General features: G+C 35.0%; 1 protein-coding gene across 1 annotated transcript; it reads right to left on the bottom strand.

Moving 5' to 3' along the window:
• Positions 1-5,930: 5,930 nt before the first annotated feature.
• Positions 5,931-18,742, bottom strand: LOC117321915 (pre-mRNA-splicing factor ATP-dependent RNA helicase DHX16-like; the record flags this gene model as incomplete). Its single annotated transcript, XM_033876540.1, is given in 12 exon segments — positions 5,931-7,619; positions 8,512-8,688; positions 9,142-9,466; positions 9,888-10,237; positions 11,705-11,845; positions 12,171-12,290; positions 12,823-13,023; positions 13,311-13,452; positions 15,514-15,629; positions 16,196-16,306; positions 17,429-17,617; positions 18,394-18,742. Coding segments are annotated over 12 exon segments (2,359 nt in total), but the record flags the coding sequence as incomplete, so codon positions are not given.
• Positions 18,743-19,032: the final 290 nt, after the last annotated feature.

Raw genomic sequence — 19,032 nt, 5'->3', positions numbered from 1 at the left:
ACGAGACTGAGAGGCTCCATTGGAAATAATGAACCTGGGTTGTGGGTGTCTTCGAGGGCGAAGACTTTGTGAAGGAGGGAGTAGTGTAAAAGTTGAGAGTATGAGGTCATCTTACTAACTCAGACTAGCGGGCATTTCCCTATAGTTTAGTGGTAGGATGTTTGGCTTGAGAGCGAAAGGTCGTTAGTTCGAAGCCCGACACGGGCAGGGTATTTTTCATTATTCCTTCCTATTACACATGCATCTTACAAAACACAAAGGAAATCGAAGGATAGACCAAGACAATTTAAATCTTGACAACGACAATGACAATGACAATATTTTATTCTCATAAACATATAAAGTGTAGAGAATTATATACATACAAAATTTGTACAGGACATATGATGTAATACATCGATACATTTGTTAAGCAAGAGATTATCTTAAATATTGTTGAGTCGTATACTTATTTCTTTAATTAATTTCACAAGTGATTTCAATTCATCGTCTACTACAAAATTAAAAAGTGTATTAAATTTGAATGTACTTGGTCTTTCATAATAGTATCTAGATATATATTTTTTTCTGTTTAATGCTATTTGATGATCGCTACAATTAAATAGATAATGGAATTCGTCTCCTATTTCATTCATGTTACACAGACTACAGATTCTATTTTCTCTTGGGATGTTATTCCATCTTCCGTATTCGATTGGTAATTTAATGTTACAAGTTCGAAATTTACAATAGGAATTAGCTAGCTTAGGAGGGAGGTCAAGTAGATATTTTTCTAAACTTAAATCATGTTTATAAATTCTGTAATTGGTCCCTTTCGGAGAATTGAAAACGTCATTTTTCCAATTACATATGAACAAATTTCTTAGGGTATGAAAAACAGTATTTTTTAAGCAGCGTATACTAGTAAATTCATGGTTTTCAAAAACATCTAATAAATTACATTCTTCAAAAATATGTTTAATATAGTTAGACCATTGAGCATTATAATGTCTTAAAATTTGGAAAAATTTGTTGCTCAATTTATTATGAGTTGAGACCATCATTTTGGCCCAAAATCCAATCATACGAACTTTTATATTTATACTTAATGGAAACCTTCCCAATTCTCCATATATCATAAAGTTTGGTGTAGATGTTTTTAATCTAAGGATATGTTTACAGAATTTCAAATGTAGACGTTCTAAGAGTTTGGTGTCACAAAACCCCCAAACCTCACAGCCATATAGTATAATCGGTTTGATTGCTTTATCAAAAATATCCATTTTACAATCGATGGACAGATTATGATTTCTGCATTTTGAAATAGCGCCATACATGGCCCTAAGGCCTTTTTCATATAATTGTTTGATATTCAAATGTGTAAAACCATTTCTAGTGAAACAAACCCCGAGATATTTAAAAATTTTCACAATTTCTAACTTATTGCCATCATAGGTGAACTGTATTTTTCGTGACACCGTTCCTCTCCCAAAAACCATTATCTTAGTCTTGTCAATGTTAACTTTAAGATGCCACAATTTTGAGTAGGTGTGAAATACGTTAAGTTGTGTTTGTAAATCTTCTACTGACTCTGCAAGTAGAATGGTATCATCGGCATACAACATTACATACAACTTGAGATAAACTTGTAGCTCTGTCTCTAGTTTTCCCGCCAAATTAGATAAACCTCTACAGTCATGTGATATTAAGAAATGTTCTAGATCATTTAAAAAGATTGAAAATAAAAATGGGGACAAATTTTCCCCTTGTCTTCCACCGGAATTACAATTAAAGATATTAGAGGCAGAACCGCCTTTAATTACTTTGGCCTTAATTCCATTGTACATATTGATTATGACTTTAAAACATTTCCCGCCTATATTACTTGTAATTAATTTGTTCCACAGTCCTAATCTCCAGACACTGTCGAAGGCTTTCTCAAAATCTATAAATGCACAGTACATTTTACTTTTGAATTGTTTTGATAGTTCAATTAAAGAATAGAGTGAAAAAATATGATCAGTTGTGGAATGATGTTTTCTAAATCCCGCTTGGTTTTCTAGTATAAGTTCAATGCTATCTGCATAATTGGTGAGTCGTTCATTGATAATGGTTGTAAATAACTTACCCAGACAGCTTACCAGTGTAATTGGTCTGTAATTATTAGCATCATGGATATCTCCTTTATTTTTAAAAACTGGTATAATATTGCCCATCAACCACACATCTGGGATATTACCAGTGTCGAATATATAATTAAAGAGTTTGACGTATAATGGTAGCATGATATCTGCAGTAGATTTTATATATTCATTACATACTAGATCTTCACCAAAAGCCTTATTGTTTTTTAATCTAAAAATACATTTTGATATTTCTGATGAAGATATAGGTATATTTAAACAAGTATTGGCTCCCAGGTTCGATAACTCTTGGAGCTGTTCACTGGAAAATATATGATTATAAGTTCCCTCAACATTATGGTTAAAATATTTACTGAAATAATTGTAGAGATCCTCGATATCTGCCTTACATGTTTTTTTCTTACTTGAGATGCGAATCAACCATCTATATTAAGAGCTTGTCGGCATGGTTGATCTTAGGAAATCGTTCAGGTAAGCATATGGTTTTGCTTTCAAGGTATTTAAGAATACATATTCATGAATCGGCCAAGTTGTATTACATAATTTGAGAAGAATGACGTCATACTGTGACTCCTCCCACAAGTAGGTAAGTTTTAGCGATTGACATAACAGTAAGAACTACATAACGAAATTGATGACATGGTATTTATCTTTCACATGACCAAAAAAAAAAAGTATCTGGCTAATTAAACCGTCCGTCATAGGTTTCTCGCCATGTATTGTTGGTTTGGGGTGTTTTAATTAGTTATTCAGCCATGCGATCTTTCTCGAGTTCGTTGGACCGAATAGGTCACCATATAATGGGAAGACTGAATCTCAAATGAGTTTCCACCAACCGTCTCTACAAAATACACTTCAAACATAAAGATCTCGATTCGCCGTCTCGTTTATAAGAAGTATGAAGCATCACGGTTGCGTCATCTTTTTTTAAAAATCAAATTCTTTTATTGCGTTAGTTTAAACAATATTTTATTCAGTGGAAGTATCAATAAAATTATACATATAATTCCAAATGAAAAGGGATTTGACAGCAAGCTTACAGCTTCTGTAAGTCATCTCCCTTTGTGTTCAGCATGCGTTTACATGAGTCAGTGGTATTTTAAACATTGCAACCGTGAATTATATTAAGAAATAAAGTCGGAAAGCCTCTAATTTTGTCACATAGAAACGTGTACTGAAGTTTATTTAGTGATCGGAGATGTGCCGTTTACCGGTCCGTCTGCGGGTAAGCCTCTTTAAGCTTTACAGCTCATTTATATACAAATACATGATATATGTGGTGTACGGGACACTGTAATCTATGGAGATTTAACAATATCATTACGTTAATTGATTTTCTCAAATTAGTAAACAAACTCACTCAACATATTTAACCCTTTTTACTTTTGTAATACTTAAAAGCTGTACTAGTTTAAATACATATGTTTTCCCCAATAATATAATTTTATCCACTTCGTTCCTATACCTTGATAAGCGTGAAGACAGAAATTCGTCCTCAATATCATGGTGATGACCACAAAATTTACATATACGCTCGCACCTTTCTATATTTGCTTTTGATATTTATATTAATTTTACACTTCACCAGTGGGTGCTCAACAACATTTGAAGTAGCTTTTTCCTGTTTTATTGATAATAACGTCAAGTTTCTAGTCTAAAACCCCTAAATCTAATCCAAATCTACACAGGCCATCCACACAAGCCGTGTTTTATTTACCTTTCACACACTATACATTTGACGTTGTCATTCGGTATAATCTTCATGACTTCAATGACGTGAAGTAGCCGGGTACATGCACTTTATATGGACATCTAATCGGCTACGTATTTTTCATTAATTTAAAGTCTGGTATAACATTGTTGTAGACTTGTGTGTGCCTTGTAGCCAGATTTAACCTGCTTGAAATAACAAATGTTTTCAAGAGAAGAGTATTATTTGCACTATATTTTTCTCCATTGAGACCGGCTCCGACTGGTTGAGACCAGTTGTGATTCATTGAGGCTCGTTGAGATTAGTGACGTTTGTAGAGATCCTAGCCCGAGTTTCCTCTGGCCCTAGCGCCTGACACCATGTCTGATGTAGGACATGGTGTCAGGGCCAGAGGAAACTCGGGCTAGTAGAGATCCATGAGCAAGACACCTTAGATACATCTTCATGAGAGCATGCTTTTCCAAGAAAGACGACCAGCATGAAAAACGTTAGAAGTACAAAAGCAAAATCGTAATACTAACTCTGGGTCTATATAGCGAGGACAAAACAACCGATTGACATTGTCGATCCGAGTTACCCTAGAAAATATGGTACAATATAGAGACCCTTCCATGGAAACTGCTTATTTTTCCCCTCATTTTCATATAAATTTATGACATATTACTGGATTTCTACTTTGGGTACGATAGATACAGCAAACATAATCGTGATTCTGAAAAGGTTGTTGATGGGTCACCGTTGAATTCGCTATTCTCGTATTCTTTTCTAACTTCCGACGATTTTCTTTCACACACTAAGAAATGAGGACATTTAAGCAAATCCAGATGCATTAAACCAGTATAATAATTATACTTATCCAAACATTTACTCTCTATGTATATGTCTATCCAGAGTATTATTGGGAAGAATATGCCAGCTGGTTCTTGAGAGGCTGCATGTCGTAAGTGGTGACAACATGTAATTGTGCAATCCCCCCCTCCCGACCAAATGCTAGGTGTCACCTGTGACTTCCCTCTGTTTTGGGGACATTGGTAATCCAAGAACATTGCCCCATAAAATGGTTCACAGGAGGCGACTAACGTGGACAAGGAGAGTTAGACTTGGGTGTTCTGGAAGGTTGAAAGTATTCTGCTGCATCCACATCACCTGTCATGAAAATCCAGGTCAAACATCATCATCAAAAGGAGAACTAGGGTAGTAGCTATACCAAACCACCAGGTATATCATCAAGCCAGTAACGTGTCTTAACTCACTGTCGAAAAAAAAAAAAAAAAAAAAATTGAATATCTCCCAATGAGGTCATGGTGTCGAATTCAAACTTCTTTGTGGTCTTCACCACACTGCATTGCTTGAAATCCTGTGTATGGCAGGATTAGGTATGACTTTAGGTAAAGATATCCATTCCAACTTGGCATACATGTAGGTTGTCCAGGAACACCAACATATATCATCACTTGGTTATTTTTTGAAAAGCTGTATATAGAGAGAGCATATAGGCACACATTACGTTGTATGGAAGGGTCTTATTGGGTAGAGTGTAGCTGTTCAATTTCACAAGGCTAATATTTTGTGATTGTCCCAGTCAGACCTAGTTCAAGAATTTCACACAATCTCGCCTCCTAAACATTCTGCAGTAAACAATTCTATACATTTGTTGCAAATGAATATTCGCTGGGTGTTTATTTTTCTGCTATATTTAATGACAGTGATAACAGTAAAATGTAACCCCCCCCCAATATTACCAAATATACAGTATATGGAGTCCTTGTGTACATACCTAATAAGATAAGATATAAACACTAGTGTGCCCCCCCCCCACACACACACACCAAATAAGACTCTTCCCTGCTTTGTAATGTGTACCTGTGTATAGAGTATACAGTAGCTGGGGATGGCTTGTAGTATGCATGAAGCACCAATCAAATAAGCTGTGGTGTGAAAGAAAGTAAATACATAATACATTACCCTCTTTATCATCTCTAGTTTCTGAGATACCTTCTGTTCAACACCGGTAACTGCTGAAGGTGATTAATTTAACAAACTAACTGGGAAAGGTTTTCAAAATGGACGCCCTTTCGTAAAAGAAAGACTTTACAATGTGTAGTTGGTTTCATTTATTTATCTATACTTTAATTGTTTGGTGAATGATGATGAGACACATGATATTTACATCTGGGTACGGCCAGCATACACGTCTCTATAGCACTTAACATACAGCCATCCTATCACACAATGTACATTGTCAATCTCACAAATCACACAACTTAACAAACTATTTTCAGTAAAATTCACACTCCCTGTGACACAGTTCCATTTAATGTACAGTAAAACCTGAGAACCCTTTAACAATAGCCGAAGTATGTTTTACTGTGCGAAAATCACTAGCTGATTATTTGCTGAAGAAAAATAATTGTTCTAAATCCTCGTTAATGTGACAATTTGATATAAATACAGAGAAATACATGTAGAATTCCCACTTCTCCATATATATTGAGCTAAAAAAATAGCAACACTTTACCGTTGTACAATAAACTAACATAGTCTAATTAACAGTAAATTGTAGGTGTACTTCAGGATATGAAATATTTGTTGGGATTGTCATGCATAAAGTATATTCCAGGTTTACTTGATGCTGTCCAAACATGGGCTACAGTCAGTGAGAACAAACTAAGCAGTATGAGTCGTGTAAACAATAAATTAAACCTGTAACAAATTTTGGTCAAGACAGCACATGTACTTCTAGAGAGAACCTGTGCTTAACACTGAGGTAATGTAGAGTCCAGTTATAACTGTAAAGTATCAAATAATAATTAAAGCAACATGTCCTAATTGAAACAATGCTGAGATGCTCTTGATTACGTATTAGGAAAAAATCAGGTTCAGTGTTAACAGCAATTTACAGAACAACTTTGTGTTAACAGCAATTTACAGAACAACTTTGTGTTAACAGCAATTTACAGAACAACTTTGAGTTTAACACAATTGATGACATTACCATAGTTGCCAGAAAAGAAATACCTAAGTGTACCTGTGTGTATAAGAAATATATTAACCTTATCTGTTTGGTTCAAGAGTAGTTGCCCATAGGAGTACTGCTTTAAAGTTCCGGACCATACTATTCTCACTGGTAAGACATATGGAAGGGAGGCAACTCTTTCTGAGGGTGTCATTCCCAAGTATTTAGAGAGCTAAATACTCAAATCTCATTAGAAATACATGAATAGGAGCATAAGAGAGAAGCTTACAGGAATAACCCAAACCTTGTCATCGTCAAAATATCTTTCTATTCAGGCAATCTATCGTCAAAATATCTTTCTATTCAGGCAATCTAAGTGACTGGTTTTTTCTTCATTATGAACAATATGACACAATCTTACATTCAGGAAAGATAGTACTTGATTGTTAAATGAAATTAGCAGTAAGTATTAAGTTGTTATATAAAATTAACACTTAGTATATTTAGCATGGTGTCATCCTCACGATTCATTAATCCAACTGATAAACTCCAACAGGTTCTATCACCATGATCTATCACACAACAGATTCTGTTTGTCACAAGCTAACAGTCTTATTACCAGTAATCTGCAGTTTAAAAGTTAAGGCAAACAGGTGACCAACAAGGTTGCAGAAATAATCTACTTTGTAGATCAATATTGTCGTGTAACGTCATCCCGAGCTTTCCCAGTATTTTTGGGCATTTTCCGTTTTGAGGTGTCGTCCAGTTCTTTAGACTTGTAGTAGTGAGGTGCAACCTCCAGAAGCCAGGAGTTCTCTATCTCTATCACCTGAAACAAACAATGCTTGTTTAGTAACAAAGCCTTTTGATACTGATATATTGCTGTATTTGAAAACATCTAAGTATATATCTGCTGTGTTTTGAAATACATGAAATCATATCCGTAAACAACTACCCACATGTTCAAAACCTCAATCTGAATAAAATGCTAGATTTAGACTAGAAAATGTCTGTAAGGCATAAATGGGGCATCCCCGCTGCCACTTGATACACAACTACACAACATCATCAGAAGTATACTCATAATCAACCTTTGCTTTAAAGTTTTAGTTACTGGGAGTTAAAATTTTTGATTATTTTCTATATTTAGTAAGTGACCTTGGCCTTGGAATCCTGAAATACAATCCTGAAATACAACAATGTCAAAAGTTTACTCATACTTGACCACTATGTAAAGTTTGATGAACATCTGTCAAATAATGAAGTTACTAGGTGTCAAAATTGAATCTGGATGTGACAGGATGGGACGGAACGGGGTGGGACGGGACATAGCTATTGCCATACGGCCCCCCCCCCCCCCCCCCCCCCCCATTTTATGGCTTGGCATAAAAAGACATTGTTTGAATTAAATACTTCTATTCTAATATCAGTTCAACAAAACAGAACATCTCTAACCTACACTTAAGAATCTTTCTTCACTACTAAAAGTACCTAATATTATTACAGCTAAATCAGGATTAAAACAGGACTTATACTGACCCATTGAAATTTCATATATGCATACTTTTTAATTCCCATTATTGATTTTGACTCTTATATACAAGCACAGGTCCATGTGACAAATTTTGACCTTTCAGATTTTAACTCAATTTCTGAAATTGCTAAATTGTAAAATATTGATTGGAAGTCCTGTTAAGGAGTATAGTCTGTTAGTGGTTTACCTGTCTCATAAACTCCTTAGTAGTAAATACCAGCTCGTGGTAGATTAGCCAGCGGGGTCGATCCTCAAAAAGGCTACTGTTAGGGTGGACCATGACAGTCTGTTGATGCTTCACTGTCCTGTAGTTACCTCCCTTGCCAAGCCGGGCAGTGTGGTAGAAAAATCCAGCAGTAATGGCCTGTCAAAGTCACACAGTATATATTTTATATAGGGTAAACGTAATAAAATATATATTTTATATAGGGTAAAAAGTTACACAGTATATATTTTATATAGAGTAAAAAGTTTAACAGTATATATTTTATATAGGGTAAGTATCATTATGCACATCAAGCTTCATTTAGAGGATATAATTTACAATGTTTTAGCAAACAATTGTTTCCAATTTTCAATACTTAATTTTACCAAACAATTGTTTCCAATTTTCAATATCTTTATCTTATGCACTGAACATGCCCTTATAAAACTTTTAAGAGTGAAAATCTTAAACACATAAGAGACATGATTTGGTTTCCTTTCCATAAATATATTCACCTGATTTTCAAAATTTGTTTTAAAATTCCTATTATAAATATATTCTAAATCTCAAAATGAAAGACTCATTAGCTGTTTCTGATGTTAAGTTACAGACCTTTCGGAGAGCTATTGTGTCACCAGGGTTAGTGTTCATTTCAATCTCCACCCTTTCCATTAAGCCCTCTAGCTGGTCACGGACATCCCGAGCTCGCTTCATTGACCGGTGCTGGATGAAGTTCTCATAGCACCACTGTGTGGAGTGGGAGGTCTCCTCCCATTGGTCATACACATTTAATAGTGTCAGGTGGTCACCACCAGGACGGAAAAAGTTCTGTCTAGCTGTGTCAGCATGGACAACCTTGTCCTTGGGACGGTAGAATATGGAGTTATTGACTGACAACATAGCACAAATTGTCAGAATCTCCTTTGAGCATTTATATCTGAAACAAGCAGTAAAGTTTAGTTATCACCTCAGCAGTATAACATCGTTATGATGAAATACCAGGATTAGTAGTCAAAGAGGCTGCTTCAATTAGTAATGTAATCAGGGATGAAATTATTAAAATTACAAAATTTGACTTAATAACTACACTTGTGTATTTCTAAGACAAAAAAACATAAGTTTTGAATCTTTAAAACTGTGGTCATCATTTCTCGAATTCAACTACATGTATACATATGTTTATTACATCTGTCATTTTTCAATTATGGACATTTAACAAGTTAGGTTTATAATTTACATCTAGAATCTAAAAGATAGTGTATATATTTGTTAAGAAAACTTCAAGAACAGAATAACTTCGGAAAACAACTACATGTAATTTTGAAAAATTTGTAACCTTGAATTAGAAAAAAACTTACTGCTCTGATGCCAGTATAGACTTTGACATCATCGGGTCGACAGGGAACTCTGCCATGCGGCGTCCCAGTTTGGTTAGTTCCCCACGATGGTTCAGAGCTCCAAGAGCATACAACTGTTCCAGAGCCAGGACAAGGGTCTCATGTGGAGGAGGATCCATGAAGTCAAAGTGGATGAGGTCATTGATGCCGAGTGATTTGAGCATGAGGACCACATTACCTAGGTTAGTTCGTTGGATCTCCGGTATTGTGTTATCTTCAAGTTCATTCTTGTAGGCCCAGGCAGTGTACAGACGAAAACATTTCCCCGCTGATACTCTTCCTGCACGTCCAGCTCTCTGGTTCGCAGAGGCCTGGGTTATAAAATTGAGAAATTTCAGTTAGAATGACAGAGCTAATAATGAAAACTGGCTGTGTATGAAATAACAGAGATCAGGTGAAAACCAAACCAGACCCCGGGATAAAATTAAAATGCTGAACCAAAAAGAACTAGATGAAAATCCTGCACAGGAAAGCACAACTATATAGCATGATTATAAACCCTAAAGACCGAAGTTTGAAAGTGACTGGATGTAAATTCCGGAGAGATCTTTGGACAAAAAGAATTTACAGCAGCTAAAAAGGATGGATAAACATTAACATCACCCAATAATACTCCCATCAAGTTTTAATATGCGTATAATAAAGCTTGAATCTTTGATACAGGTGTAACTAGATATCACCTGTAATACAAACGATACAGGTGTGACTAGATATCACCTGTAATACGAACGATACAGGTGTGACTAGATATCACCTGTAATACGAACGATACAGGTGTGACTAGATATCACCTGTAATACGAACGATACAGGTGTGACTAGATATCACCTGTAATACGAACGATACAGGTGTGACTAGATATCCCATGCAATACAAACGTGACAGGTGTGACTAGATATCACCTGTCATACAAACGTGACAGGTGTGACTAGATATCACCTGTAATACGAACCATACAGGTGTGACTAGATATCACCTGTGATACAAATGATACAGGTGTGACTAGATATCCCATGTGATACAAACGTGACAGGTGTGACTAGATATCACCTGTAATACGAACCATACAGGTGTGACTAGATATCACCTGTAATACGAACCATACAGGTGTGACTAGATATCACCTGTTATACTAACAATACAGGTGTGACTAGATATCACCTGTAATATAAACATGACAGGTGTGACTAGATATCACCTGTAATACAAACGATACAGGTGTGACTAGATATCACCTGTAATATAAACATGACAGGTGTGACTAGATATCACCTGTAATACAAACGATACAGGTGTGACTAGATATCATCTGTGATACAAACAATACAGGTGCGACTAGATATCCCCTGAAATACGAACGATACAGGTGTGACTAGATATCACCTGTAATACAAACAATACAGGTGTGACTAGATATCACCTGTGATACAAACGATACAGGTGTGACTAGATATCCCATGTGATACAAACGTGACAGGTGTGACTAGATATCACCTGTAATACAAACGATACAGGTGTGACTATATATCACCTGTAATACAAACAATACAGGTGTGACTAGATATCCCATGTGATACAAATGATACAGGTGTGACTAGATATCAACTGTGATACAAACGATAGAGGTGTGACTAGATATCAACTGTGATACAAACAATACAGGTGTGACTAGATATCATGTGATACAAACGATAGAGGTGTGACTAGATATCAACTGTGATACAAACAATACAGGTGTGACTAGATATTATGTGATACAAACGTGAGATTATATTTACCTTAGATATGGGTGTGACGATAAGTGACTCCATGCCTGTCCTTGCGTTGTAGCTATTCTGCTTACAGAAGCCAGGATCTATGACATACTTGATGCCGTCGATGGTCAGCGATGTTTCTGCTATGTTAGTAGCTATGACAACCTGTTGTAGACATATGACGTTTAATTAGATGATAACAAATGTATATCACATTGACTTCGCTTTTAAAATATTTCAAAATTAATTAAACGTTATTATTTGTTTTCCAATTGCCTGGTAATCAATTTTTAAATGTATGAACATTCTTTTTTGTCTTCTAAATGCATTTTCTTGTCTTCTTCTCATTGTAAACTATTTGTACTGGTAATCCGGAACCAAAGTGCTGTTATAGTAGTGTTGTTAGGAAGCTATAATACACACACCATATGATTATACAAAAAGGATTTAGTATCTATTTTTGCCATCACACTAAACATGTTCTACTCACTTTCCTGGCTCCTGGAGGTGTAGGCTCGAAGATCTTGGCCTGCATGTCAGATGGAAGATTGGCGTAGATAGGTAAGATTATTAGTTCCTTTATCTTACTACCCAGTTTCTTGGTTCTCTCCTGTAACACACAAATATCATCATCTTCATCTTGCTGTGCAGAAAAATCTTAATGACATGGTCTTTCAAATACCTTACTGCTATGTGATATCTTGTTTGAATATCAATCCAGAGCACCTGTAACATACATACATATCGTAACATCTCTTTTAAATACCTGTAACATCTTGTTAATGTTCCTTAACATCTTGTTAATGTACCTGTAGTATCTCGTTAATGTACCTTAACATCTTGTTAATGTTCCTTAACATCTTGTTAATGTACCTGTAACATCTCGTTAATGTCCCTTTACATCTCGTTAATGTACCTGTAACATCTTGTTTGAATACCTGTAACATCTTGTTAACATACCTGTAACATCTCGTTAACATACCTGTAACATCTTATTTGAATACTTGTAGTAACATCTTATTTAAATACCTGTAACATCTTGTTAACGTACCTGTAACATCTCGTTAACATACCTGTAACATCTTATTTGAATACTTGTAGTAACATCTTATTTAAATACCTGTAACATCTTGTTAACGTACCTGTAACATCTCGTTACACGACTCAATCTCCTCCTGACCTGTGAGGAATACCAGGATGTCACCATCAGGTTGTGTAACATGGATCTGGAGCACAGACACCACAGCAGCATCAAGGTAGTCAGCCTCTGGAGCCTTGGTGTAATAGATATCCACAGGGAAACGACGACCAGGGATTCGGAAGATGGGGGCTTCATCGAAAAACTGCAAGGTGTCCACAATGTATTAAAGAAAATGCTATAACTTTTATTATTATGTATAATAATATATATTCCATTATATATTTATGTGGAAATATCTATTGCAGTTGATTTAAAAATCTTTGTACAGTGGAAGTGATATTCCTCTTAAAGCTGGTGTAATATGAAAGCAAGATTATTGTTTTTCAAAAGATTTTGACATGTAGGTTTCATGCTTCTTCCAATGTTATTTTTTTCCTACATGTTACCGACTACAGAGGTATATCGAGTTGCCACTAATATATTGTTTACCTCTGAGAACTTCTCTGCATCCAGTGTGGCACTAGATATTAGGAGTTTGAGGTCTGGTCTGAAGCGAGAGATGTCTTTGACTAGTCCGAACAAGACATCTGTATGTAGTGTACGCTCGTGAGCCTCATCAATTATCATCACACTGAAAGGTAAAAACGCCATTTCAATATCATTAATTGCTGCAAGTCATCAATACTCTCCTTCCCCACCCACAAAATGAAGAAGCAATAGCATCACTGAGTCCTACATGTAGAAGGATGAAACTGTTGTATGAGGCAGTTACAGCTAATATAGTTAGAGCTAATACAGTTAGAGCTAATATAGTTACAGCTAATACAGTTACAGCTAATACAGTTACACCAAGTACAGTTACAGCTAGTACAGTTACAGTTAATACAGTTACAACTAGTACAGTTACAGTTAATACAGTTACAACTAGTACAGTTACAGCTAATACAGTTACAGCAAGTACAGTTACAGCTAATACAGTTACAACTAGTACAGTTACAACTAGTACAGTTACAGCTAATACAGTTACAGCTAATACAGTTACAACTAGTACAGTTACAGCTAATACAGTTACAGCTAATACAGTTACACCAAGTACAGTTACAGCTAGTACAGTTACATGTAATACAGTTACAACTAGTACAGTTACAGTTAATACAGTTACAACTAGTACAGTTACAGCTAATACAGTTACAGCAAGTACAGTTACAGCTAATACAGTTACAACTAGTACAGTTACAACTAGTACAGTTACAGCTAATACAGTTACAGCTAATACAGTTACAACTAGTACAGTTACAGCTAATACAGTTACAGCTAATACAGTTACAACTAGTACAGTTACAACTAGTACAGTTACAACTAGTACAGTTACAACTAGTACAGTTACAACTAGTACAGTTACAGTTAATACAGTTACAACTAGTACAGTTACAGCTAATACAGTTACAGCTAATACAGTTACAGCTAGTACAGTTACAGCTAATACAGTTACAACTAGTACAGTTACAACTAGTACAGTTACAGCTAATACAGTTACAGCTAATACAGTTACAACTAGTACAGTTACAACTAGTACAGTTACAGCTAATACAGTTACAGCTAATACAGTTACAACTAGTACAGTTACAGCTAGTACAGTTACAGCTAATACAGTTACAACTAATACAGTTACAACTAGTACAGTTACAGCTAATACAGTTACAACTAATACAGTTACAACTAGTACAGTTACAACTAGTACAGTTACAACTAGTACAGTTACAACTAGTACAGTTACAGCTAATACAGTTACAGCTAATACAGTTACAACTAGTACAGTTACAGCTAGTACAGTTACAGCTAATACAGTTACAGCTAGTACAGTTACAGCTAATACAGTTACAACTAGTACAGTTACAGGTAATACAGTTACAGCTAGTACAGTTACAACTAGTACAGTTACAACTAGTACAGTTACAGCTGGTACAGTTAAAGCTAATGCATTTACACCTAATACAGTTACAACTAGTACAGTTACAGCTAGTACAGTTACAGCTAATACAGTTACAACTAGTACAGTTACAGCTAATACAGTTACAGCTAATACAGTTACAAGTAGTACAGTTACAGCTAATACAGTTACAGCTAGTACAGTTACAACTAGTACAGTTACAGTTAATACAGTTACAGCTAATACAATAACAGTGAAACCTGACTTTACCGACACTGCATATAGGACCAAACCAATGTATCTGATATCACAGTGTGGCTGTAAAGATCAATGACAATGGAGCGTGTAGCTGTGGATATGGTCAGATGTCATTGGATGTTGTTAAAGTCGGTGGTCAGTAAAATGAGGTTTCACAGTACACTGATTATTTGGCATCAACAGTATCTATAAGCAAAATTACATAATTTTTACATAAAGTTGATGTACATTGAAGAGTAACAGCGGTGATAATTTCAGATTCTTTTTCACCCTAAAATTACTTGGTGAGGTCAAGACAATGACATAAACAATTAAGAATATTTTCTTTATGATATATTCTTTATTTTCTTTTTATGAATACATTACTATAAAAGTAACCAAATATATACCAGGAACAAAAATATTACATCAAATATTCTAACATTATATAACTTTTATGTCTATAGAATTGAAATAATTCTACATCCCATGACAGCAGATATACAGTATTCTATATAAACCTACCTGTAACTGGCTAAATCGGGCTCTCCCAGGAATTCTCTCAGTAACATACCATCTGTCATGTACTTAATGATAGTTCTGTCTGAGGTACAGTCCTCAAATCGGATACTGTATCCAACCTTAAATTAAAAAAAAGATTATCAATACCCAGTAATACTGTACAACTCACCTGAAAAATCAACTGATATAAAAAGTAATAATTATTGGTGTAGATTAACATGACAACTCATTTGAATTAAAACCATTATCAATAACTATGAATAATCAATGTTTTGTGCCTACAACTAGTCATTGGACACTGATAAATCATTGTTTCCCACATTTTGAAGTGGTTTATGAAAATTGGTAATGATTAGTTTGAAAAAAAAAAAAAAAAAAAATAATGTCGTAATCAGTTTTTTCTTCAACAATAAAAATGAAAACAAAAAGTAACTCCCTCCCTCATAGAAAAATTAGCATGAGATCCAAGAATTACGAATTTTCTTTTTTTTTTGAAATTTAAATAAGTCTAATGGTTTTATTATTCATTAAGTGATAATGGGTGTGGTTTTTAATTATGTAGAAATCTTATGCATGAATCAAACACACTATGATCTTTATCTAATGTACAGTACTTGTTTGCTAAACTGGTTTACATGTTAGCAAAAACAAATAACAACTCTTCAGGCGTTTTAATTTTCCGTACCTCATTTCCCAGTTTTTTGCCCATTTCCTCTGCCACACGAGCTGCCACTGACATAGCTGCCACTCGTCGGGGCTGTGTACAGCCAATTTTCATGCCATTCCTTGTGAACCCCTGTATAAAGGTAAATGTAATGCCAGATAAGTTATACATAATATCACAGGCTTTTATCCCTTATTGACTTTAAATTGGTGCTGCGACCAGGATGTGAATCCCATACTGTAACATCAATTACAACTAGGCAAAATTGATCCTATTATTCACTACTATTAGTCAAAAGAGAAATTTTGTGGATTTACATCTTTTCAGCCCTCTGCCTTATTTCGTAAACACTGCATAGATTGGTTATCCCTACAGTGTATGAAAGTATATATGCAAATTCCTTAGACAATATGTCTACAGAAAATTGAAATCCCATAGCCCAAGTCATTTTTACATAGACCCATTTTGTAAACATATTGTTGAAAGTAGCATAACTGTCATGCAAACACTTGCATCATGAAGTAAATTATCATTGGGTAAAACAAACTCTACTGAATGTAAGCTCCGATTTCATATGATCATTTGTTAGAAAATATTGGAATGTTGTTTACATGAATTGTAATGTATGTCAGGACTCAAACTTTTCATAGCCAATGGGGCCAACACTTTGAAATTTTACATAGACCTACTAGGTTTTCAATAGCCTCTGGCCATTGAACCACCTTCACTTTCGAACACTGTCCCTAATATGTATAGCTGTATAGGGGACTTTCCCCATCACTAAATACCTAGAGGTGTCAAAGCATGTAATCTCCAATTTTAAGCACTTCAATATTTGTGTGGTCTTTTCTGTCAGAGCACTTCTCCCACTACATTCACTCATCAATATATTAATAATGATTTTGTCCCTCATGCTCCAGTTATGTGGATGGTTTGACTGAACCATTCTATAATAACTCACTCTGTTAGGTAATGAAGGACTTTGTGTTGTTATCGAGTAGGTACTCTGGGTATGGTTTACTACTGTTAATTTATTAACTCTGCATACACATATGTTTACTTGAGTGACGGGGGATATGATATAATTTACTGCTGAAGTCTATTACCTGCTAGATCACTCATGCTATTCACCCCTTATATATCATCATAAACCAATGTAATTATATCAAATGTGACCACCACCACCACCACCACCACCACTAAAACAGATAGAACCTGTGGTTATGTAAGACTACCACCCACTTTTTAACTCACCCCTTCATGTAGGTACTGTGGAATTTGTGTTGTTTTCCCGGAGCCCGTCTCTCCCTCTATAATGAGGACCTGGTGCTCCTCTATAGCGTCCAACAGATCTTGTTTGAAGGGAAACACTGGAAGACTTCGCTTACACTCTTCTATTGTCATCTTCTTCCTCTCCGCATCAGACAGTTCTGGCTCTTTGTCCTAAATACAAAATTACAATGGAGAATGAAAAGTGACATTTGATGCAATTTAGATGGGTTAGATTAATACCTAATGACGGTTGACTTTCAGTAAAATGAGTTTTTAAAATGTTTCTGAATATTTCTGAAATATAGATCTGACATCATGTAATCAAATTTGAAGAACTTAAATTAAATTTATAAAACATAAATCTACATATCTTTAATTTTTTTCAATTCATTACATTCATCTTTGACCAACTCAAAGCCAGGTTTTGTTATTGAACACTTCTTGTGCCAATCAGATTTGTCTGGAAATAGTATTAACCAAAAGACTAATATGAATGATCTAGTCTAAGAATAACAAATACATACTTATTACCATACCCCCACTCCCACATGAAAATATGAAAACATGAAAACATTTTATGTATGGAAATCATGAAAAAAACAATTACTACCAGGAAAAACATTTCAAAAAGAAAACTTACTGTCAGTGGATAACTAACTTCTTCATGTATATTTATCATGTGGACTTAAATTCATAACAAAGGAAGAAAGGAGCATTACTAATTTACTTGGACAAACTTTCATTTTCAGACAGTTTATGGTCCCATTTAATGCAGTAAACTGCCCGTAACTTTGCTGCATGGGAATAACAAGACACTCATAAACCAATTCATTCTAGTGAGAAAACTTTCTTCATTTTTCCAAACATTACCAACTTTGTATCCGACACTGCTTATCTTGAGTTTAGTTTCTATGAGGACCTGTATAACAATGTACACCCAAAATTACCTTGTTTTTCTTACTTCCTGGCATCTGTAGTGCCTGCACAAATTCTATCTCTTCATCCATGATGAAGTCATAATCTTTGGTTTTTTGTTTTTCCTTTGCTCGTTGTTTGGCATCACGAGCTCCAAATTTCATTATTGCTGCCCCGAGATGATCCTCTTCCCAGCGCTGTTGTTCAGAGTTAAGCCCCTTCTCAAGGACATCTTCCTCATAACGTTCCGATGGTTTTTCATCTTCCTTTGGCATATGGTACCGGATAACTTTTTCTATTTCTCCAGCTCGGCGATGGTCTTTAGCTATCTCCAATACTTTTTTCTTATATTTCAGATCTTTCTTTTCCCTTTCTGTGACGCTGAAAAGAAAGATTTGCTAAAATTGACTGAAATCACTTCCTTCCAACATTACACATGCTACTATCAAAATAAGAAGCAAAATCAAGAATAATGATTGTTGAATATTTATGATAAAACTCTGTCTTTTTGACTAATGATTATCTTGTATAGTTTCAATTGTTAACTCCTTAAGAGATTGGTTAAAAATGTAGAAAATCAGACAAAAATCAATTACTGAAATAAACAGAGGGAAATGAATTTTGCAATGATATTTGAATCAAACTAACATTCTGGGAAACACACCTACATA

This window comes from Pecten maximus, chromosome 2 (assembly GCF_902652985.1).
Source record: "Pecten maximus chromosome 2, xPecMax1.1, whole genome shotgun sequence".
NCBI lineage: Eukaryota > Metazoa > Mollusca > Bivalvia > Pectinida > Pectinidae > Pecten > Pecten maximus.
Note: the sequence above shows the minus strand (reverse complement) of the source record. Positions and strands in the feature narration are given on the sequence as shown.